The sequence below is a fragment of the Helicoverpa armigera genome, chromosome 10 (genome assembly GCF_030705265.1).
Source record: "Helicoverpa armigera isolate CAAS_96S chromosome 10, ASM3070526v1, whole genome shotgun sequence".
In the NCBI taxonomy this organism is placed as follows: Eukaryota; Metazoa; Arthropoda; class Insecta; order Lepidoptera; family Noctuidae; genus Helicoverpa; species Helicoverpa armigera.
The window spans coordinates 4,194,352-4,218,874 of NC_087129.1; the positions used below are offsets into that span (position 1 = coordinate 4,194,352).

Consider the following 24,523-nt stretch of genomic DNA (forward strand, 5'->3'; position numbering starts at 1 on the left):
AGCACATTCCTCAGGTTTCTATAATAAACCATTCTCGGTTGTAGTGGTTCGCCTGTGGAATGCTTTGCTAGTACTAACAATACGGTCAAGGAGAACTATCTGTCCTGGCGGTAATATAAATCTTATTGAATAATAAAAATACGGATAAACCTGCTTCTGTTTGCATATTTTAAAGAATGAATGAAGAGTTTATGAAACTATACTGAAAGAAACCTGAAATAAAATATATACCTAGTGATAAAAGTGAAATCTAAAACAAACTATTCCCGGCGCATTCAATATTCAAGGAAATCTTACAAACTAACATTTCCTACATTATGAATCATCACCCAAGTGATGTTGTTTATGTTAGTAACAACAATTGCTTCATGCAGGCAAAACTTTTCAACATGTGTCTATTTTTAGGGCATCGGTACACGTGCTCGCCCTAAGGAACATTAAAATGGCTCTTTTGTCGGATATTCTCCACGGAACAGCTGTCGAGCTATTTCCGACGACTAGGGGAGTTGTCTTATTTTCAAGATGAATTTAGTTTGATGTTGTTGATAACAAATTCATAAATCAGGATAAATAATGAATGTTGTAAATAATTTCGTGTCGTTTGGTTATCTTGGTAAACGATTAATCTAAGAAACAGTCTGTGTCAATCGAGAATGGCATGCTGTGAATGTAGACGATTGTTACAATTATTTACATTTAGTTTGCTTTTCCAAAATTCTAAGTAAACCCTAACCAAGTCTGTACACCAAATTGAATGTTTTTCCGTTAATAACAACAATATTTTAGGACTGCTTAAACGGAGAGGAATCAATATGAATTGTCTGAGTTCGTGTAATGGGGGCTATGAATTTAATCTGACGGAGACAAACGACCCCCTTGAATACCCACCGCAATTACCTTACAACCCTGATTTTACCGAGGAACACATGGAACGTGAAGCAGTTAATTTTGATCCTGGAAACGTGTGGAGCACCTACTATGGCGAGTTTTACGTTAGAAATACTTTCGAAAACTATGACGTGGGGGGGCGAGCCCGCTGCTCCCTGTACGAAGGCGTCAACTGTACGGTGAGTGCGCCAGCTTGTGTGCATCGCGCCGCACGCCGCCTACTATAACTACTGTAACGCCTTGCCGCCGTGTGTTGTGTGTACATAGACAGAATGCTGTACATTTCATCATTCCCTTGTGAAAATAACAGACTATGCATTTGTGACTGACGTATAAAATAGTATGGGTTTGTTTACATAATAAAACCCAAATTTTTGTTCAACCCAATAAAACTCGGATCAAAGCGAGAAGGGTGTCCAGAATGCATCAGGCGCATATACCGCGATCTATTTCCGGGCGCGGGCGTCGGCCCTATTCGTGTAAGCCTCGTTCATTTTGAACTAAAACATGCGCGAGCTCGGCCGCGGGGGCTCACTCGTGGCTGCCACCATCGCGGCATTACACAATCGTACCGTAGTCGAAGAGAAGCCTCGGTCGGTCAAATCACGATCGACCTCCGCGGAGATAAGAAATGTTGCACGGTCCATAAGAGAAGAAAATTTTGGTGAGAATCGGTCGCGAAGAGCTTCCGGTGGTAGTGAACGTCCTTTGTCAACTGCGTCCGAAGCCTCGGAACGTGACTCTGCTTCCGTGCAGTCCAGTGAGGAGCCGCCCCCACAGGAGAGTACGTAATTCGCGATCTGCGGACGAGTCACTGACGTAGCATATTACTGGAACTTAGCCAAACTTTAAATAGAGACACGTAGGTGACTCGTGCCGAGAGCTTGTCGCGCAGTGTCGCATTAGCGGAGCCTCATGTCCGACTGCGAATATCTTACGGAGCCCTTCGATGAGGAGCAGGAGCGCGCGGCGGCGGGTTTCGTACACCCCGCCGTGCGCTCTTATATGTACTCCCCGATGGGTGAGTTTGCGTCGCTCATGAGGCTCCAACGCGTTTTATATACTCTTTATCGCTTATCTCGTGACAGGCGGTGATTCGGACAGCCCTGATGAGGCGACAGTAAAATGCACTACAGGTCAGACGGAGCTGTGGCTGCAGCTCGCACTGGAGGATCATCTGACACAGAGTCGAGCTCTTCTAGTGCTGACGATTCTGACGAACAAGAGTACGACACTCGCGGTTGTGATGGAGAATACCGGACACTGACGCCTAGCAGGCGTCTTGATAATTCTACTAGACGCGATGATGATTTTACTTGGATGCCAACCGGAAATATGGTCGACGAGGGAGAAGAGCATGTCTCAGACGCGAGAGGAGATGATTATTCAGCAGCGAGCTTGGAAAGACGTCGACGTACACCTGGCGATAGGCAAGACCGTGATCGCAAATCAAGGTCGTCAGTGACATCTAAGCCCCCTCAACACCCGACTAGTGTACGTGCATCTCCGCGGCCGCGACGGTCACGGAATGAAGATACACCTCCAGAGCTGCAAAGGCGTTGGAACTCTTACGAGCACTTCCGATGGCCTGAAGGCGGGTGGTGGCCGCCGATGTGTTGGTGTCACGGACCTCCAGTGCCGCCGCCGTGTTACATGCACGATAGAGCTTGGCCTTCAAATCCCTCGCTTCCTCCCATGCCCACACGAACTTATAAGGTACGAGAATTCAGACCAGAAAAAAAAACCTATTCAGTCAATTTGAAAATCTACAGAGGAAATTACTTAAATCGTTGTTGTTCTCGTTTCGCTCTCATACAATTCACTATTACTCCTACTCACTAGTTCGTGTCACTAAACCTAGGACTTCGAAGGAGTTCAACAAATCAAATGTGCTCTAATTTTAATTAACTTTATTGTGCATCGTAGAAAGTGTACAAAAACAATTATATTGTGTTTATTAATATTGAAGCTGATTAACCTTACGAAAATAACTGATTAAATAATGAATAACGTCTAACACGTTGTTTTCTAAACGTTCTGTTAAACAAGATCAGAATCATGAAGCAGAACTATAAATTAAATCGCACGGCTGATTCATTCTGTGTTATGTGTAGCTTTGTTTGGTTGTGACTGTATTGGTGTTATGAACATTACAGAACGATGCGGAGGATCGCGTTCGTAGACTCGAGGCAGACAAGGAAAGTTTGCATCTACAGGTGCAAGTGCTATCGGAACAAATCGCCGCGCAGACCGAGAAGATGACGGATCTGGAGCGAGCGCTGCAGGACGCAAGGCAGAGACTTGACGATGCTGAACAAAGATTGCAGAAGGTAAATACTATTACTTTATTTATTTACTATACGAAAACGAAAGCAGATATATTAAATCCGGGTCCTCGAGTTGTGTTGAAAATACTGGGTTAACAAAATAATATGTTACGTTGAGTCTGGGCTTGTATTCAGCCTCGGCCTCGTGCAAAATTCCATTTAAAAACGCGTGAAAATTTAACTGGGCCAAGATTTAACACCAGTACATTTGTTTCTTGTTTTGCTTGTCCTATAAAACACTGACTCGTTGTTTTATTTTTGTGTTCGCATGGAACGTAATTGTATTGAAGTTTGCCTGGAATTCAACAAAATAGTCCTTAAATCCCCACTTTGCACCATTTAAGTTTGAAACTAGGCGCTACAAAGGTCACGCTAGTTCTAACAGACTTGCTTGTTTTACAACTCCGCTGTGCGCTTGTCTTGTTACTTTACAAAGTTTGGCGTTTGTCGCCCATTATTTACTGAGAGAGTTTACGATCTTATTTACTTTCTAAACAATACTTAAATTAAAATGCCCGCCTTCTATTGATTTGATTAATTTGAGTTCCAAAAACTGTTGGAGTAAATCCAGGAAGAGTGAGACATTGTTAGCTCGTTTGGATTTGCAGTTGAATTTATGAATATGATAGCAAGACGGTAAACTGCTTAACATTCAGCACGGCCTAGATCCCGGTGGAACGGGGCTATTGAATAATCATGATCGGTGTGGGCCGCACAATTTCTAGCGCGCGCCTCAGGCGGTACCCGATCTCTTTATCGCATTCAGCTCAGCGTGCCCGTCACACAATCACTTGCTTCTGAAGATTAAGTAATAGCTCGTATCATACGATCCAAACATACACGATCAGTTGAATAATTTCAATGAAAACTCCATTTAGGCTCAATTGCTACTTGTTAATGTTATCTTGATGTTGTGGAACGTATCAGGCTAGTTAGCTTCGGTGGAGCTTGTTAGTTGTATGACGGGTATTGTCAGTTGTAATCCCAGGATTACCTTTGTTATGGCCTACCTGTACCCAAACCCAGTCATATTCAATTAAGGTAATGGAATGGATGAACGAAATCCTCCTTCACTGTTTCTACTTTGAGTAAACGTATCGTCTATGTGTTCCTACATTAAAAAAAAAACAAATTGTTTAAAATTAGCATAATAAAATTCGTAGTAAAATTAATAACATTCTTTCTATAATAAATAAATAGTTACATTTGCAGTGTGGGCCAAACAAGTAACTGAGAACCGGGCATCTGGTATTCCGGTATTAAATTTTATCTATAGATTCGTATTAGTTGCGTTAGGCGTTCCATTGGAATTGGTGTTATATCTGAGGGCACGGCAGTGCCCCAGCCAAGACTCGAGCAAAGCGGGCACGGCCGTACCATCTTTTCTCGAAGCGTTTCGCGGCTATTTCAGCCCCCTGTATCTTCCATGTGAACAAAGCTAGGAGTTTAGGTTTTCGATGACCAAGAGTAAGTATTAGAACAAGCTCAGTCCCAAAATTACAAGAAATTTGAATAAATAGTTTACGAGTTATGAGCGATCAAAGTTACACCATTTTGTCACTGACTCACTCACTGACCGATCATCAAAAGTCTAAGGTACTTCTAGCAAACTTAGAACCTTCAAATTTGGCACCAAGGTAGGTTATTGGCTACATATAAAGGGAAAATTATAAAAACCTTAAAACTTAATAAAAAAATAGGAAACAAATTTATATTTGCGGATTTTCAAGAACATTGTGTATGACTTTTGACTGCATTGATAACTTTGTTATTTATTTATGTACAAAATGTTACTATTTGTTTTATTGTTACGTAGTGTGGTATATTGTTATTATGTATTAAATATACATACATATGAATAAAAAAGCTAGGTTAAAATAAAATGAATAATGATAAAATCTTTCATATTAATTCAGTGCGATAGATACTGCATGCTCGCTCGATAGATGGCCTTGTCCTGGTCTAAATCACGCTACGGTTTTTAGTAAAAAAAAAAAAAAACAAATAATTTCATGTGATAGCGCCATCTACCTCTGAAATAAATCTCTTTTATTCTAAAAGATATTCCATTAAAAAATTCGACAATTTCGAAATTGTTTAATTTATTTAAAAAAAAATTTTGTTTACGTGCTAGTTTAGGTCTACATATTTAGTTTGTTATATATTTAGTTAGTTGCATGTAAGTTAATTTAATTTGTTATATACTTAGAGAAGAAGGAGACCTACAAAAAATAAATTAGATCCCACCAAAAACATTAAATGTAAAAAAAGCCAATCCTCTACGCAATTCCTCCACCGTAAAAAGTTTTGAGATCGCATAGAAGCCAAGTCCTGTTCAACTTTATTTGTAATAATAAATCAATATTTTGTGACTATATCAATAGTTTTGTTCACATTACAATAATATTGTCTTGGCCATGAGCACAAGTTAATAGTCGCTCCCTGAAATAATGTGTAAATACCATTGAATTGATACATTCTATATGGACATGATTTTACGATTGGACTGATTGGAATTTGAGATCACCATGGACCAAACATGCGCCATAGTACATGTGCAGTTCATGATTTTGGATGATACTGACTGTCGGTCATTTAGTAACAATTGAAAAAACTAAAAGTATTTAATTCTGTGATATTAAACTTCATGATTGACTTTCACCTCTCCAAGATATGCTGTATTAATTTGTAGTTTATTGTGCTCATGGCCAAGTCAATATTATTGTAAAGTGAACGAAACTATTGATATGGTCACAAAATATTGATTTATTATTACAAATAAAGTTGAACAGGACTTGGCTTCTATGCGATCTCAAAACTTTTTACGGTGGAGGAATTGCGTAGAGGATTGGCTTTTTTTACATTTAATGTTTTTGGTGGGATATTTCATACTACACACGTACTGGTTAAATATAGAAAACAGTTATATTGTACGTAACACAACAGATGACGTGTGATTTACTATTACTATGCGTATTATATGAACGAATTACTGCCGTTGCGTGTCTTGTAGATGCAAATTACGCGAATGGCGTTGTCAAGTCGCCTGAGCGTGCGAGAATGTTGTTCGCTGTCGAGATGTATGACAAGCAAAGACGACAAGAGATTTATGTCTCCCCTGATCTTGCTCCAATAACCGTTACACATTATACAGAAAATAATGTAAGAGCACCACCCGAACATCAGGCTGTTTGGGCCGATGTAGATAGGGGCTAATGTGCATGAATCGATAATTGATTTTTATTTATTAAAATGCTATTACTAACACCTTCAAAGTTGAATGGAATTCAATCGCGTAGTGAAGCTAAAAGAAACGATGCGTCACATCCAGGCCTGGAGTTCGATAAAATAGTCGCTCCACAGAAAATAATGATTGCTTCACCTACACACATGGCCACCCGCGAGTGCCAACGGATCAATCAACGTGATAGATTACGATAGGAAAACAGTTTAACTCACAAGTAGTTTATAAAATGTTCCAAATAGAGATGTTATTGCTCTAAGTACCTATCGTATTGAAATGGAAAGCAATGTAAATTCTAAGGGTTCAGAACATACTTGAACAAAGAGCTCTTATAATTTCGTGATGTCCTTCCGTATGTCAAACCCTCATCGAATCTGTAAAAGGCATTAAATTTAGGTTTGTTTATTGTTTGTTTTGGGTGTACTGTAGTATTTCATTCCATTCGGGCCGAATTTTGGACATGAACAGTTTTATTACAAAAAGAGGTTTCATAAAAAAATATGCACACGTTCAACAATAGTTTGTAACCTCGAAGCTATTATATAAGATGACATGTCTTAAAATCGTTGAGGAGGGTATTGAGTGGTTGTAGGTGTCGTATTAACTCGTCCTTTAAACATGTCAGTAAGTGTGATTGATCATTCGCAAAATATAAACTACTTTTAGGACCTTATATTATTTCCTATCAACTACCACCAGCCGCATATTTTTATCTACAAAATGTGTGAATATAAATACTTTCCTGACTGAAACTAATAAGATTTAGCTCAGAACGTGGTCAGGTACGATAGCAATCAACGTGTTTATGGTAAATAAAATAAACTGTTCGTTAAATTCGTTCTAATTCTGTACTTCATTTACGCCCCGGGCAATGTGTAGCGCGTGTGTATCGCACGAACTACACCAGATACTCGTTTTTATTAACAGGCAACAAACGAGTAAAGACAGCTTCGTACTATAAAATTCCTATCGGATTGAACTTTAATTTCAAACAGGTCAATGCTGTTTAGACGTTTCGATTTAGAGATCCTATTAGAGGCACAGTTGGAGGAGACAGATCCAGTCCGTGTTTTATTTATTTTAGAATGGACGCTGAAATATATTTATTCCTTTAGACGTCTTGCTTTTATAGTTTTCCTATGATTGTGTTTACTGAACTTCGTATTTCCAATAAAATGCTGTTCGCCGAGCAGTCATTAGCGTCATCGCTCGTCTGCAGAAAATAAAACGAATGCTTTAGTGATGACAAAGAATTCTCGCTCATTTTATAAATTGTTTGGACTTTGAAAACGAAGCTAATGGACTGTAATTGAATTTCTAAACACTTCATTGAGTTAATACCCTTGAGCTTTGCACTGGCGTGAATTAGCGCATTGCAGCAGACTTACAACTTAGTCTGATACAATTATTCTTTCGTCTTGTTTTATACCTAAGTTGTAGGTACTGTTCAGCCAAAACTCTAGGTCTTTCGAGCGCTCGTATCCATCCGTTGCCTCTTAGCACCCATAAAAATGATGATGATGAAATTAAATTAACTTTTGCAGGAAATGCTCCAACGTTCGTCCCTCGAGACGCAGAAGTTGGAGTTGTTATCGAAATTAAGTGAAGTGAGGCTGCGTGCAGCGGAACGCGGTATTCTGGAGCGATCGCCGCCACCACCGGAGCCTGTTAACGCTATGCCTGTGGCCCGACCTGCGCCTCCAAGAGTATGTAAAGCTTTGTTACATTCAAAAAGAACTTACGGAAATGTCTTTTTAAATTGAAATCTACTGAAAAAGGCATGTTTATTTACAATAAATATGTACAAGAAAAGAAAAAAATTGTATAGTATCAGAAATAATGTCTGCATCACAGCTGCGCCAAATAGGGTCATTTCAGCAACATGCCAGACTGATTTGATATTACCATTGTATACAAAGGCTTATCGCTCTTTACTGCCAATCCAGTATAACTGGTGATATACTTAGTAATCTTTTATTACATCATCAAAATATTATTTTTTCAGACGCCACCAGCAAACTACGGTCGTCAGATCGAGCGCAACACGCACATGTACTCGTCGCTGCCGCGCTCGTCGGTGGTGACGTCAGAGGCCCGCGTGGCGTTCGGTAAACAGAACAACATGGTGGTGGCGCGCGGCCGCGGACACTCTGTGCCGAACCTAGGTCTCTGGGCACTCGCAACACGATCGCGCATGCGCATGGTTCCCGCCTTATGCCTTTAACATAGACAAAATATTACTCTAAAAAAATAAAAATTGGCCCTTTTTGTGTATTTATTGGTCGATTATTCTAAATTCACCGACAACGTAAATGCCAGTTTTCTTAAGACACTGTTTACTTTTATTTTTCAAGTACATAGGTACAATTTAAAAGTTAACAATTGTTTTAAAAACAAACATGTTTTTTTTTGTCAGTGAACTTGGTCTTAAGATAAACAAATTCCTACTTAAAGGCCTATGGAACCTAATGCAAATTGATAAATTAACCCTTTTGTGGACGATTATTTATCTATGACTGTTCTTGTCAGCCTTTGAGAACAAACAACTGACGATGTCATAGACAAGCTTTCCCGCGCTTTCCCTGGCTACGTCGATGTCGTGATTCGATGTTGTATTTAAATAGAAATTAATGTTTTAGATGTTATCCCAGCATGTGTTGCGTACTGCCTAAGCCTTGGATTATAAATTCGTTAAAAATGCATGTTGATGTATTTTAATTTTTTTTTTTTTTTCTTGTAAATTGGCTATATCGTTTGCTTCCATTTTTAAATGATATTAGAATGTGTTTTCTGTTCTCATATTATTATGCAGATACTATTCAAAATATAATGCATTCGTAGACCGGATTTGCCAAGATTCGAAAGTCAATTTAAAGATTCTTTATAGTCATTGTTACCGTAGGTGCAGCAATGAAAATGCTACAAGTGAAAACTTATAAAAGTAGGAGAGGCCTACACTTGTCCCAGTAGAAGTAATTTAACCAACCAGTATCTGTATAATAACCCCCCAACCAAGTACAAATCTTCAATCCTTTGTAAATATTTGATAGCGGAGAAGGAAGAGAGTGGTCACGGCAGCCCGGCGGGTACCGCGGCACTGCGCGCGAGGCTGGAGGGAGGCGACGCGCCAAGACAGAGAAGTACTACACCAAGACCGAGGACACATCCTATGCCATGGTATGTCTACGTTCACTAGCTCTTTTCTTTTTTATTCTTATTATTTCTTGGCTTTATAGCTTTCTTCTATGAATATACGCTTCTTAACAGACTTCCTGTTACCTATTTTACTCTTAACATGTTGTGTGTCTTCTTTTTGAATCTTACTTCCTCCCATTTTTTTGGGCCCCTATGTGCGAAGCGAACATTTTCTCTGTTTATTGCCGCCATAAGGGGGTCCCCTTTTTTCTGAGTGCCCAGGCTTTTAAGAGAATAAAGATGAACTTGTGTGTGTGTTATATCAAAAATGGTATAAAAGTCAGAGAGTAGACTGTGGGAACCTGATCTTCAAATATTGTAACACCTAAAAGTATGACAAATTGTAAAAAAACCTGTTAATAATTCCTATACGAAGACCAGCTTTTTTTACGAAACAATAGTCAACGACATTTACATTCCAGGGAAACGACAGACGTCCGCGAATGGGACTGCGAGACCACCTGCGGCTGGTTAGAGAGCCTCGGCCTTGAAGTGTACGTGGCCGGCGCCCGCGCATGGCTCAGCGGTACTAGCGAGCGCGGGGTACTGGCCGCCGCATCTCATAATACTATTGAAAAGGAGCTGGCTATTAAACATCCGCTGCATAAGAAGAAGATATTGCTTGCTCTTACAGATTTACTGGTAAGAAATGTAGACTTATTTGTTTATGGCCATATAAACTGAGTAAGCTAAAGTAGCTAGAGGCAAATCTTCGGTCTGTCAGGTATATACCTAGCTCCGCCAAAAATGGCGGCTTGGCCATAACCTTTTTACCCCTCCTACGAGTGGCTGATACTTAATAGTTTCTATGTAGTACAGTAACCCGCGTGACGTTCCAAGCTACCAGCGCCAAGCTCAGTATCAACTATAGGTCGTACGTAAGTAATCGAACTTTTGCTTCCCGAACAAAATTACAGACCGCCGACCGAGACGCAGAGTTTTCTTATACATACTTTAGGAAACATAAAAATGCAACTTTCTTTATTTTTTTTGCCAGGGCGGGCACGGAGACCCACTCCTAACCCTCGCAGGTCAGCTGGACACAGCATGGACCCTACGCTGGCTAGAAGACGTGGGTGCTTGCGGCACTCGGGCGGCGGCCGCCGACGCCGCGCTTGATGCTAGACTGCTGCATCGCTTGACGCATGCCGATCTACATGCACATCTACGTGTCACACATGCGCTACATGCCCTGTCTATACGCAGAGGTAATGTATTGGTGGTTTTGTCATTTTGTCAAATGCGGTCTAGAAAAGTAGCAGGTTTATGTGCTAGGTCCAAATAATGGTTTCTGAATAAAGTAAATGGTCTAAAGAAAAATAGCTTAGTTGGCCAGTCGGGTTGCCGTTCCACCGGACTAGAATATATTATGAAAAGAAAGTGCAGCAGGAATTGCGCGTCAAGTGTTGTCGTTCAAACCACAACGGTCAATGAAGTATGGGTCTCGGCGCGGGCAGCTGCCGGCAGCGCGCGCACGCCGCTGGACGCGTCGCACTCGTGCGGGCAGCGCGCCCTGCTGGCCGCTCACTGCACTGCCCGCTCTCTACACGATAGCAGCCGCCATAGCCCAGCTTCTACAACTATTTTGATATCCATAGGTATCCAAGTGCTCCGCGACAACAAGTTCGACCCGGAGACGATGATCCGGCGCGCGGCGGAGGGCGAGTCGGTGGGCGCGGAGGGCTCGGCCGACGCCTGCGTGCCCGCCCCGCGCCTGGCCCGCTGGTCCTCGCACCGCGTCATGCAGTGGCTCAAGGAGATCGACCTCGCCGAGTACGCGCCCAACCTGCGCGGAGCTGGTGAGTGTACTGTGGCAGTAGGCGCCGGTCCTCGCACCGCGTCATGCAGTGGCTCAAGGAGATCGACCTCGCCGAGTACGCGCCCAACCTGCGCGGAGCTGGTGAGTGTACTGTGGCAGTAGGCGCCGGTCCTCGCACCGCGTCATGCAGTGGCTCAAGGAGATCGACCTCGCCGAGTACGCGCCCAACCTGCGCGGAGCTGGTGAGTGTACTGTGGCAGTAGGCGCCGGTCCTCGCACCGCGTCATGCAGTGGCTCAAGGAGATCGACCTCGCCGAGTACGCGCCCAACCTGCGCGGAGCTGGTGAGTGTACTGTGGCAGTAGGCGCCGGTCCTCGCACCGCGTCATGCAGTGGCTCAAGGAGATCGACCTCGCCGAGTACGCGCCCAACCTGCGCGGAGCTGGTGAGTGTACTGTGGCAGTAGGCGCCGGTCCTCGCACCGCGTCATGCAGTGGCTCAAGGAGATCGACCTCGCCGAGTACGCGCCCAACCTGCGCGGAGCTGGTGAGTGTACTGTGGCAGTAGGCGCCGGTCCTCGCACCGCGTCATGCAGTGGCTCAAGGAGATCGACCTCGCCGAGTACGCGCCCAACCTGCGCGGAGCTGGTGAGTGTACTGTGGCAGTAGGCGCCGGTCCTCGCACCGCGTCATGCAGTGGCTCAAGGAGATCGACCTCGCCGAGTACGCGCCCAACCTGCGCGGAGCTGGTGAGTGTACTGTGGCAGTAGGCGCCGGTCCTCGCACCGCGTCATGCAGTGGCTCAAGGAGATCGACCTCGCCGAGTACGCGCCCAACCTGCGCGGAGCTGGTGAGTGTACTGTGGCAGTAGGCGCCGGTCCTCGCACCGCGTCATGCAGTGGCTCAAGGAGATCGACCTCGCCGAGTACGCGCCCAACCTGCGCGGAGCTGGTGAGTGTACTGTGGCAGTAGGCGCCGGTCCTCGCACCGCGTCATGCAGTGGCTCAAGGAGATCGACCTCGCCGAGTACGCGCCCAACCTGCGCGGAGCTGGTGAGTGTACTGTGGCAGTAGGCGCCGGTCCTCGCACCGCGTCATGCAGTGGCTCAAGGAGATCGACCTCGCCGAGTACGCGCCCAACCTGCGCGGAGCTGGTGAGTGCTGTACTGTGGCAGTAGGCATGGAGAAACGACGGAGGCAACTCTGTATCATGATGTCTACACCAACTCCTCTTACAGGTACATTGGACACTAGGAGTACTGCCCCAGTGCCTCTCAATAGGGCCTGCTACATGGCCCCAAGATTCTTATTTTCGACCAAACATCGAGCAATCATATAAAATATATATATTCATAGTGTCTAGTTATTCGGAGCATAATTTCTGTATTTTGATGATATTTACAGGTGTTCACGGAGGTCTTATGTTGCTGGAGCCGCGATTCACGGCGGAACTCCTGGCTGCTCTACTCAACATTCCAGCTAACAAGACGCTATTGCGGCGACATCTTACGCAAAGGTAATTTTTTAGGAACAGAAATTCGCACATCCCCAGTAAGAACAAAAAATCTTTTAGTTACTTTATTTTGCCAAAAATATCAAGATTATTGTAAATTAGGTAGTATATGAGGCAGTCAGTTTACCCCAAATAAATAACGTGACAGTCGAAACGATAAAATCTTGATGTGTTATTTCAGATTTAACGATCTACTGGGCCGTGACGTGATCCAGCAAAAGCGTAACGCCGAACAAACGCTCGGCTATCAACCACTGACTGCAACCACCAAATACAAGGTGCGTATACATTTTTATCATATACCCATACAAAATAGTCACGATTTTGTAACATAGCCAATATAGCCATGGAATAAGTTTGATTACACATAGGTCATGAATCATTTTATGAAAAACGAATTATTAAATCAAGCCGGAAGTATAAATATGAATTTCTAACCGTGGCTTCTAATTAATTCATCTTCAGTCATCACAAAATATTGGTTAAGATATAATGCAGTAAAGTTAATTATGCCCGTTTTCACCAACGAATACCTAAATTTAGGGAGCATTTACGGAACACTTAATAAGAATTTCATTTTCACCAAAGCCTAGGTGTCAAATTATAAAGCGTGTAGCTAAAGAAGTGACAGACAGCGATATTGCTGACTACATTCTGGCAAAGACACAAACGGCAGTAACATTAAAGAAAATAAATATGCAAAAGGAAAGAAATTATAATGCTTTTAAAATCTTTGTACCACACCACAAACTCGCAATGTTTTTGGATGATAGCTTGTGGCCAGAAGGTGTGTCATTTAGACGCTTTGTTTACATAAATAAAACTAAGCAGTTTTCAAAAAATGTTATGAATAGTGATGTGATTCAAAACAATCAATAATGGGTACACAAACACATAAAACTGCAACTACTTTATCTAAATTCGTCAGTTTTAATTGTAAGTCAATAAAAAGGTCAATTGATTGTGTTAGAAATTTGTGTCTTTCGGCGGATATCATAGCCTTACAGGAGACCTGGCTACTCCCCTATGACATACCGATACTGGGCACTATTGACCTTGATTTTGCATACACGGGCACGTCAGCAGTGGATATTTCGATTGATGTTTTTAAAGGAAGACCTTACGGCGGCGTCGCAATACTGTGGCGTAAAAGTGTGTTCAAAGAGGTGACTGTCATTGAGTGCAATAATCCACGTATCAGTGCAATAAAAGTGTCTATGAAAGACCGCGCATTTCTAGTGTTTAGTATTTACATGCCGACAAATGGAATAGACAATTTGGAGGAGTTTACGTCTTGTTTTGGCGAGGTATGTGCGATAGTTGATCATTACGCTATAGAATCTGTGTACGTACTAGGAGATTTTAATGCTCATCCGGGAGAACTGTTCGGTAATGAGCTAATTAATTTATGTATGGACCAACAATGGACCTGTGTGGATATGGATGTGTTAGGAAGTGTATTAAATAATTATACATTTATAAGCGAGGCTCACGGGTGTGTGAGATGGCTCGATCACTGTGTTACTAGTCATTCTGCCAAACAGACTATTAAGAATGTATTTATTAATTATGACACTTTTTGGTCAGATCATCTGCCCCTAGTCATTGAGTGTGAATTAAGTGCAATAATATGTAAAAATAATAATTTTAGTGCTAATAGAAAAAATAAAGCTATTTGGGGCTATAGAACTAAGGAACAGATAAAAAGCTATACCAAATTGTGCAATAGTAAACTCAAAATGATAGATTTTCCTGTTGAGTTAAGGCAATGTAGTTGTGATATTTGTAATTGTAAGGAACATAGAAACTATTTAGATAAATTATATAAGGATATAATAATAGCATTAACAGACTCAGCCATAAACACTTGTGAAACTCAGTCTCATACGCGTAAGAAAAAGCATGTGATAGGATGGAATAAGCATGTATGTGAAGCTCACAGGGACGCCAGGAATAAATTTTTATACTGGGTTTCTCAGAATAGGCCTCAGTCCGGTACTATATACGAAGAAATGTGTGAAAGTCGCAAATTATTTAAAAATAGATTAAAATGGTGTTACAATAATAAAGAACGGCTAAAAATGGACATTATTTCAGAATGTCGTGCCTCCAAAAACTTTAGTGACTTTTGGAAAGCAACCAACAGTTTAAACCATAAGACTGGCCTTCCAGTGAGCGTGGGAGGTGCGAGTGATAGCAGAGACATAGCGGAACTGTTTAGAGAACATTTTACCACTAAGTCTCCACTGGGTCCCTCGTCTGCAGATCCTGGGTCCACCGTGACTGGTGATTTGTATAGGGTTACTGCTAAACAAGTACGACAAATTGTGAGTAGCATGTCTAGGGGCAAGTCACCGGGTCATGATGGACTCAGTATCGAGCATTTAAAACATGCTGGTGTTCATTTACCACGTGTGCTCGCAATGTTTTATACTTTGTGTCTAAATCACTCGTACTTGCCTATGGATCTTATGAAAACCATCGTGGTACCAATTGTAAAGAATAAAACTGGAGATTTGTCTGATAAGAACAATTACCGACCGATTTCATTGGCTACAATCTTAGCCAAGGTGTTGGACAGTGTGCTCGACTCAGAACTTGATAAACATCTCAATATGCATGACGCTCAGTTTGGTTTTCGCGCGGGACTTTCCACTGAAAGCGCAATTCTGAGTCTGAAGCACACTGTTCAATACTATACGGAAAGAAGTACACCTGTGTATGCATGCTTTCTTGACCTCTCCAAGGCATTCGACCTTGTGTCTTATGACGTGTTGTGGGAGAAACTCAAGAAAACTGGCGTGCCTACACAGGTGCAAAGAATTTTTCACTTCTGGTACCAAAACCAGAATAATTTTGTAAGATGGGCAAACACCTGCTCAGACACGTACAGGTTGGAGTGTGGGGTGAGACAAGGTGGTTTAAGTTCTCCCAAGCTCTTCAACCTGTACGTTAATGAGCTTATAGTTGGGCTCAGCAGCACTCGAGTAGGATGCTGGATTGACAACATTTGTATGAACAACTTTAGTTACGCGGACGACATGGTGCTGCTGACCCCAACTGTAAGTGCAATGAGGCAGTTGCTTGCAATATGTGAAGCATATAGCATTCAACATGGTTTGATGTACAATGCTAAGAAGAGCGAGTACATGGTCTTCAAGGCCCCCGGTAAATGTACACTAAATGTGCCCGCAATAAAGCTAAATGGCATTGAACTAAAGCGGGTTGACAAGTTCAAATATCTCGGACATTACGTTACTGAGGACCTTGAGGACAAAGTTGACATGGAAAGGGAACGTAGGGCATTGGCGGTTCGAAGTAACATGCTGGCCCGCAGGTTTGTGCGTTGTAGTGAACAAGTTAAAGTCACACTTTTTAAAGCCTACTGCCAGACTTTCTACACGTGCAGCCTGTGGTTCAGATATACACAGAGAACGCTCAATGCCCTACGTGTCCAATATAATAACGGATTTAGGATGTTGTTGGGGTTGCCCCGTTTCTGCAGTGCCTCCGGTATGTTTGCGGAAGCCAGGGTAGACGGCTTCCATGCTATAATACGCAAGCGGCTCGCATCATTACTGAGCAGAGTCAGGAGCAGCACCAACAGCATCCTACAGGTTATTGCGGAAAAGCAAGACTCAAACGTCCTGAAAGCATTTATACGTGCTCAAATTTTGTAAACTGGTTTTTGTATGTTTTTATGTATGGACATTAGTCTGAAATAAAGATTATATTATTATTATTTCTCGTTATTATTAAAATATCTCACATCTATGTGTGGCTTGAGATTGTACGGGCCGAAGCCAAGTGCGTATAAGTATCTTGAATTTTACTAAATTATGTGTTTAAAAATTTTCGGGTTAATCTACATGTGTTAAGAATTACCGCTTTTTGTAGTAAAAGATAAGTAGACGGACTAATGTTTAATGAGTTCAGGCTATTGTGTAGAGTCTTTGGAATGACTCCTGTGCCGGACAATATGATGGGGATAGTTTTGGTATGGGTTACATTCCACTGCGTTTTAATCTCTATGGATAAATCTGTGTATTTTGCAATTTTTTCGGTGTGTGTGCTAGTAAGGTTATGAGTGTTGCATATGGCTATGTCTATTATGTATACTAATTTCTTTTGTTTATCTAACAAAGTTATATCTGGTCTATTGTTGTAAATGGTTTTATCGGTGATTATGGTCCTATCCCAGTACAATTTGAAATTATCGTTCTCTGAAACTGTTTGTGGTTTGTATTTATAGTAGGGTACTTTATCTGTAAGAAGTTTTGTTTGAATGGCTAGTGACTGGTGAATTATTGCAGCTACTTGGTCATGGCGGTGTTTGTAGTCAGTTTGGGCTATGGCTCTACACGCACCCGTGATGTGCTGGATGGTCTCGGACGCGCCATGACATCGCCTGCAGGAGTCGTTGTAATTGGGTCGGCGTATAATGAACTTTTGGTAGTTGGCTGTATCAATAACCTGATCCTGGATGGCGATCATAAATCCCTCCGTCTCAGGGAAGTATTATTATTATAACCTTAAAATTTGACTTCAACTTGGGGGCCCGATTGATGCCTGCTTAAACAACCCCTATCATTATCATTACAGAATACAAACATATTTTGAACCGTGGATAGTGAAATGTACCTTTATATGTTATGTAACACCAAAAATACCATGTTTAAAAAGCAAAAAAATACAAAAAAAAAATGAAACGTAAACTTTTAGAAAGTTTAGAAGCTGTGGAGGTTGTGGATATGTAAAATAATAATCATTAGAAGACCACGTACCTATCTTACGTGAAAGAGCAGATGACTGAGAAATAAGTACGATGATCATGACTTTTTTATAAGACTAGCCGTTTTCCCGCGGTTTCACCCGCGTCCCGTGGGAGCTACTGCCCGCACCGGGATAAAATATAGCCTATGTTACTCGCAGATAATATAGCTTTCTAATGGTGAAAGAATATTTAAAATCGGTCCAGTAGTTTTTGAGTTTATCAATTACAACCAAACAAACAAACATTTTCCTCTTTATAATATTAGTATAGATATAGATTATAGGTTATCACTTGCTATGAATGCACTTGCTAGGTCGTGATGTCGCTGAATTATTCAAAAATAGGTAGTCCTGCATGTCCATAATATACAGACCATAACAGATGCAAATCTGGTAATCACTGATGTAGTTTCGCGGTGGCCGGGACATCTATAGGCCTATTCAGACCTAAGCGATATTCGCTACCGTCTACGGCAGAGAAAACCCTGTGGGTATGCGGTAATATGACTGTTCAGACCTAAGCGGTATTCGCTACCACCTGCGACAGAGAAAACCCAGTGGGTATGCGATAATATTACTGTTGATGTTCGGGACGTATGCCGCTGCTGCCGCGCGGTATGTACTTCTACCCACAGCGGCAGTGAATATCGCTCAGGTCGCTCTAGCCGCGGTAGGTATAGTTATTGGCACGGATATTGAGCCCTGACCTTAACCTGCGCAGAAGCCATTTATTGGTTTATTGCCTTGTGTACAGTGCGCAAAGCGATCCCCACTCTTCCGCCGAGAGCTCAATATCCGTGCCGGTAACTATACTTGATACTAAATACCTGAGCGAAACCCGTGCGGTATCTACCTCTACCCACAGCGGCAGCGAATATCGCTCAGGTTTGAATTGGCCTTAAATACCAAAACTGCAGTAGATACCAATGATTCGAAAATGGTGAATATGGAGGCAGTGGCGGCCCTAGGGGTGTGCGAACTGTGCCATCGCACAGGGCCTCGCGCTTGGGGGGGCCTCGCGCTACAACCCACACTAATATAAAAAAATATAATTAAAATATATATATCTGGTCCAAGAAAAAAAATGTGATTTTTTTATTTATTTCTAATTCATTCTGCGTTTACTTTTTGAGTCCTCAATTTAACAAAAAGTTGGAACACCAAAGTAACAAAAACAACTGGCTCTCGATCCAGTCACGGATTCTTTTTATTTGTGCTTAATTCCGAGTTTAATTTGAGAGTCCTTAAACAAAAATAAAAATAAAAATTCGCGCTCGCTACGCTCGCGGCTGTTCACTTAACAGTGCCTTTCCTTCTAACTTGATTAGAGTAATATTATGTCCCAAAACTCAAACATTTTCGCGCTCGCTACGCTCGCGACTTCACCTTGCACTGTTGTCTATTATACAAGTTTAGCTGCTTTAGTGACCCAAAACTCAAAAATTTTCGCGCTCGCTACGCTCGCGACTTCACCTTGCACTGTTGTCTATTATACAACATTAGCTGCTTTAATAACCCAAAATTCAAAAATTTTCGCGCTCGCTACGCTCGCGACTTCACCTAACAAGTTTACACATTATTATACAAGTTTAGGTGCTTTAGTGACCCAGTCAAAATTTTTTGCGCTCGCTACGCTCGCGGTTGCTTTACTTCCCACTTGTTTTATTTTTTTCATCCTTTTTTTAGGCGAACCTAGAAGGTAACGCCACTTTTAAGTCCTTTTATTAACAAGAAAATAACTCCTAGTTTCCGTATGAACTTTCTTTTTTAAGACGTACGGACTACTCAAGTCACAATCTTTCAATACCTAGGGGGCGCTTGGGTCATGATTGCACCCCGGCCGCTACATGAGCTAGAGACGGCCCTGAATCAGTTATACGAAGAACTGAATATTACCGAAATAGTCATGAGAATTCGAATAATAAAATAATAATATCGAAAAAGCAGTTTTTCGAGGCTTAAAATTATTAAAACATGTTTAGGGAATTCGATGACAAAAGATCGACTTTCAGCCCTTGCTATTCTTTCGATCGAAAATGACGTTTCTCGTTCATTCGATTATTCTGCTTTAGTTAAAGATTTTAGTCTTAATTTTGTGATTCTTTAAATATAAACTGTATAAACAATACATTTTATTAATTTATTTAACTTGAGCATTTCTCCTCAAACATGACGTTTAGCTAAATCAAAACACCAGGTTACTCTCGCAACACATACTTTTCACGTAGGACAAAGGGCCTCGCATAGACCTGCCGCACGTAGCCTCGCAATGGCTAGGGCCGCCGCTGTATGGAGGAGCCTATCTCCTAGGTGATAGGGGATACCCTCTGGAGGTAAGAAGTAGGCTAATATTGAACATAATAAAATATATAAATTAAAACAAAGATAGTAAACAAATATTTTAATATTAGTCCTCATATGATGTACCAAACATTATCATCATCCTCCTGCACCAATTCAATTTGAGGTGGGCTGGGCGCAGCATGTTTTTACACGTCTTTCCAATTTCTCGCACCACCTGAAACTAAATAAATATAATAAATGTATAATTTTAACCCCATACTTAAATCCATCAACTCATGGAGAACAAAAATACAATGAAGTCGACAGTAAAACAAGGAACACAGTTGAACGGCAATATCTTATATTATTATACACAGATATTATTCACATTTACCTGTAAACGGTTCCTATCGCATTAAAACTATTTGTAACTGGATCCAAGCTTTGTTTTTGGATTCGTTCGTGGTCCCATCCGTTTTTTGTTTAATATTGTGTATCTATGAGACGTCAGCAATTTCACTAGCTTGTCTTTTTCTTCTGCAAGAAAGGTTTATCCTCGTTTTCTCTTCTCTGCCAAAATAAACTTATCTATTCAACAATAATAAACCCAAAATTAACCTCACTCTACACATACACATCAGTCAATTTGACAAACGCGCGAATGACATAGGTAAAAATTCACCTATAGAAAACCTCTTTACTGTTTTATTGCATAAAACATAGCGTAATGTAGTTTAAGTTAAATTAAAATAACATCACAAGAAAAAAAACTCACAGGCTTTAGTAATATATACTCGATAGACGTTTATTTCTTAAGAAGTAGAGAAAAATCATTTTATCGATAAAATATCGACTTTGCATTATCGTTTGTAGAACTAGTAATCTGTCACTTACTTAAGGGATCCATGTACAAGTGTGGTGAAAATGAATTTAGGTAGGTGTCAAATTGGGAGGGGTCCTTATTAAAAGTAGCTTTTAGATAGGGAAACGGTAAGAGGTTGTTGGTGAAAACGGGCATTAGAGAGTGGGGGGTTTGCGACATAATTTCTTAGTATTTGTAGATAGAAGTGACGTCCCACGATCGTGGAATCTCCGGTCCCTTAGTACAAGGAGCAAACTTAATTAGGGCAATTTGTAAACTTTTAAATAAGTTTCCTTTAAAAGTTTCACCTTTCAGTATTTTGTAAAGTCGGTTTCAATTTAAAGTTTTTTTTTTTTATAAATCCTTATTTGTTCGTTATCATCAGGTACCAAAGAAAAGCCAGTTCTCACTGAAGCGCAAGAAGAGTAAGGACGACCTGGATCTCGGCGACCTCGTGTGTCCGCTGCACGATGACTGCTCAGGTGACATTACCAACTCGCCAGTAAGTCGCCTACTAACATCACTAATCTGTAATACTGTAGCACTTAGCTTATGGAATCATCAATAATAATAATTGAGAAGATTTTTTTTAATTAAAGTTACATTTAATACAAAATATGATATGGGTATGGGGACCCATGGGTAAGGGTTTATATCTTTTTTGTTGTATATAACATATACTTACATATGTTAGTATAAGGTATTTATCTATGGGCCATTGATGCCTGATGATACAGTTCAAATAAAAAATAATAAAATAAATAAGTAAACTGATTCTTGCACAAAATTGTTATTGATGATTTCAGGTATTGTTTTTTTTTATACGCTTTTTGTCGTAATGGGAAGCAACAGTAGAGCGATTCCGTGAGTCGCACTTAATTTTGGTAATAATGAGATATTTACAGGAAAATGATCACTGGAATTTATATGTATTTAAATCCTATGATATGCCGAGCAACATAAAATCGCCTACGTATTTCGTGTACAGTGTGCACTTACTGAGTAAATAGCAACAACACAGTAGGTAAGGTTGTGAAATTAAAATAAATCTATTTCTTACCAATTTCTATGGGGTATATTTTTATCGATACTTCTTTAGACGATGCGGCAAAGGTATGTTTGTTTGACTGCACTATTTTATATCGAGTGTGCACCGTAGTTTGGTGGTTGTGAACTTTCTTAACAAACTTTAACACGGCAATAATCGGGCTTCCAGGCTTTTGGTGGTTTGGGTTACCAAGTAGAAAAAACTTTATGATGAAATTATTTTTTCATTTTGTTGTAAATATTAATAATTCATTCAATTGCAAACACGTAAGGGATGAAAGTTTTATAATGGCAAACTAATATATAGTCGCTGCAACTTAAATCAAGTTTCTAATGGAGATAGAACCGACAAAAGTTTTTTTTTCAAAAACAAAATTCAGTTGAGAAAAAAATTAATATAGTTTCATTCAAAACATGACAAAATATTTATATCAAATAGTGTCTGTTGGTCCTACATCCACATAGAAAACTATCCAAAATCTCTTCCAGTTACTAAACAGTGTTGCCAACTATTTCAGACGATGAAAGTAAAATCAGCAACAGCGGACGTCGCGTCGGCTGTCTCTCCCCCGCGTGACGAGGCGCGGGCGCAGTAACACTACACACTACTATAAACATGGAATTACATGAGCGGAGATGCCATAATGCAGGTAGGTCAGGCGCCTTCTTCTGGGTCAAATAGATACGGTGAGCATGACCAAAACAATCACTTAGAGAAAGTGAACTAACGAGGCATTCTTTGTCAAAGATTTTGTTGTCGGGTCCAAAGAAAGCGTGTAAGGAAGAAGACAGTAACGTTCCTCGTTTTGGCACACCCGCATTTTGGCGCGCTACTTTCTTAAGAGATTTTCCGTTATGGCACCTCCGCTTGTCATTTTGTTCTCCTTGATACTAACGCTGTAGGTATGTGCGATCGATCAATAATTTATAACTAAAAATATAAGAAACTGACTGTAAAGAATAACCAATTAAAAACATGTGTAAGGTCTAGCAACAATATTTTGAGAATTGCCTTCTAAAAAATCTTAATAATTTCATGTTCATGTACTGCATTATCAACAATTAATTTATTGTTAGTAGGTAATCATGGTGTTCTAAAATTATTGTATTTTTTTATTCTACTATAATTAGAATTTTAAACAATTGTTGCTAGATCTTTTTGCGACCTTAAAGATTCTGTAAGGTACCTATTTAAAGTTAACTCTGGCAAATCTATAAAGTAGTTGCCTTTTATTAAAAGGGCACGACTTTGATAATTGCATTTTATTATGGAATTCAGAGGAGTCAAAAGGGTGTAATTAAATTCATTAAAATCTGTTAAGTATGTTTAAAAATGTATAAGTATGTAATAAGAAAATATCCGTTGTGGTAAATGTTTTAACGGTAGTTAAAGTTTTAATTGAGGTCTTTATCTTATTTCGAGAGTGTGTTGGTGCTAAATTATATATTTTGGCGAATCGGCCCTAAAAATGGATATTTAAGATTTAGTCCTCAAAGTTAAAATTATGTCCAAGGTATACATTCAAATATAAATATACCTAATGTAGTTTTTTAAATGGATTAATGTGTATTGAATACAACTGCCAAAAATCATGAAAAATCAACTTCTTGCTGTAAGTTTTATTCAGGTCATCAATATATAATTATCAGTATCTGTTTTCTTGTTAGTGAAGGAAATAAGAATTGAAGCATAAAAGATACCATTAGTAAATGGCGATCAAGACAACATACATAACTGTTAATGTAATTCATGTTTCAATAAAAATATTTATTTTAACTATAATTTTATAGCTAAGTCATTATTGTTGAAGACTTATGTGCTGATTGAGATAATATTGATCGAAAATAAAGGACTTCACATTATCAAGCGAGCAATAGACATTCCATGAGTTTGTTTCATAATGAAATCCTTTTTAGAAGTGAACATAATCAACTGACTTTTCAATATAATAAGTATTATACAGTTGTTAAAAGTTTTGCAGTACTTAGAGCTTTTTACAAGTAATTAAGTAGCTTATTAGGAATCGACTGAAAGGCGACAATATTAATCTGGTCTCTTTTCCATTTCCTTGGAAGTAATGTACTATGTAAGAGATTATATACCGGTTTATAATATATTTACTTAGATAGAATTGAGGCGGCTTAAATAGTTGTTTCTTATAAGTCTTCATGTTTGTTTAAGAAATGTATTATAAATAATAATATAAATATATTATTATAAGCAGTTATCTGGTTACAGACAGCCTCTTGTTACGTATATTACAAATAAAGCATTTGTTTATATCGATTTGAGTAAAGTAATCCCTAATTTATGTTTCTGATTACGCACAATGTTCAAGATGAAATTTAAAACCGTTAACAAATTTTCTCAGGCAATAGTATAGTCCACAATCCTGTTCCTACCACGTTGTGCCAAATATTATAAATGTTGTAAGCCCTTTACGATAGTCCCTCGTCTTCCATAGGCTTTATAAATACGAGTTAAAAACTAGTGAGTGAATAATTTCACTAATGTATATCATTAAAACAACAAAGTCTTTGTACAATTACGTATTAAAACATTTTTACAATATCTTAAAAAATATAAAAATAAAGAATTTTAAAAGTTTAATAAATATAGAATGAACACAATTAC

At 40.0% G+C, this 24,523-nt stretch overlaps 1 protein-coding gene and 1 long non-coding RNA gene across 4 annotated transcripts; one reads left to right on the forward strand and one right to left on the reverse strand.

Moving 5' to 3' along the window:
• Positions 1–1,108: 1,108 nt before the first annotated feature.
• On the forward strand, positions 1,109–24,519 carry LOC110371840 (liprin-beta-1). The gene is given in 14 exon segments (XM_049841027.2): positions 1,109–1,672; positions 1,977–2,021; positions 2,024–2,604; positions 3,045–3,218; positions 8,004–8,165; positions 8,465–8,624; positions 9,510–9,636; positions 10,077–10,296; positions 10,652–10,862; positions 11,253–11,453; positions 12,815–12,926; positions 13,105–13,201; positions 21,227–21,323; positions 22,407–24,519. Coding segments are annotated over 14 exon segments (2,523 nt in total). The 5' UTR covers positions 1,109–1,395; the 3' UTR covers positions 22,466–24,519.
• Positions 20,083–21,085, reverse strand: LOC135117391 (uncharacterized). 3 transcript variants are annotated; one of them, XR_010276872.1, is made up of 2 exons: positions 20,874–21,085; positions 20,083–20,549 (listed from the first exon to the last, which is right to left on the reverse strand). It is a non-coding gene; the product is annotated as an uncharacterized LOC135117391 (long non-coding RNA). The 3 variants fall into 3 exon arrangements; XR_010276871.1 differs by having other exon boundaries at positions 20,083–20,567; XR_010276870.1 differs by having other exon boundaries at positions 20,083–20,567; positions 20,755–21,085.
• Positions 24,520–24,523: the final 4 nt, after the last annotated feature.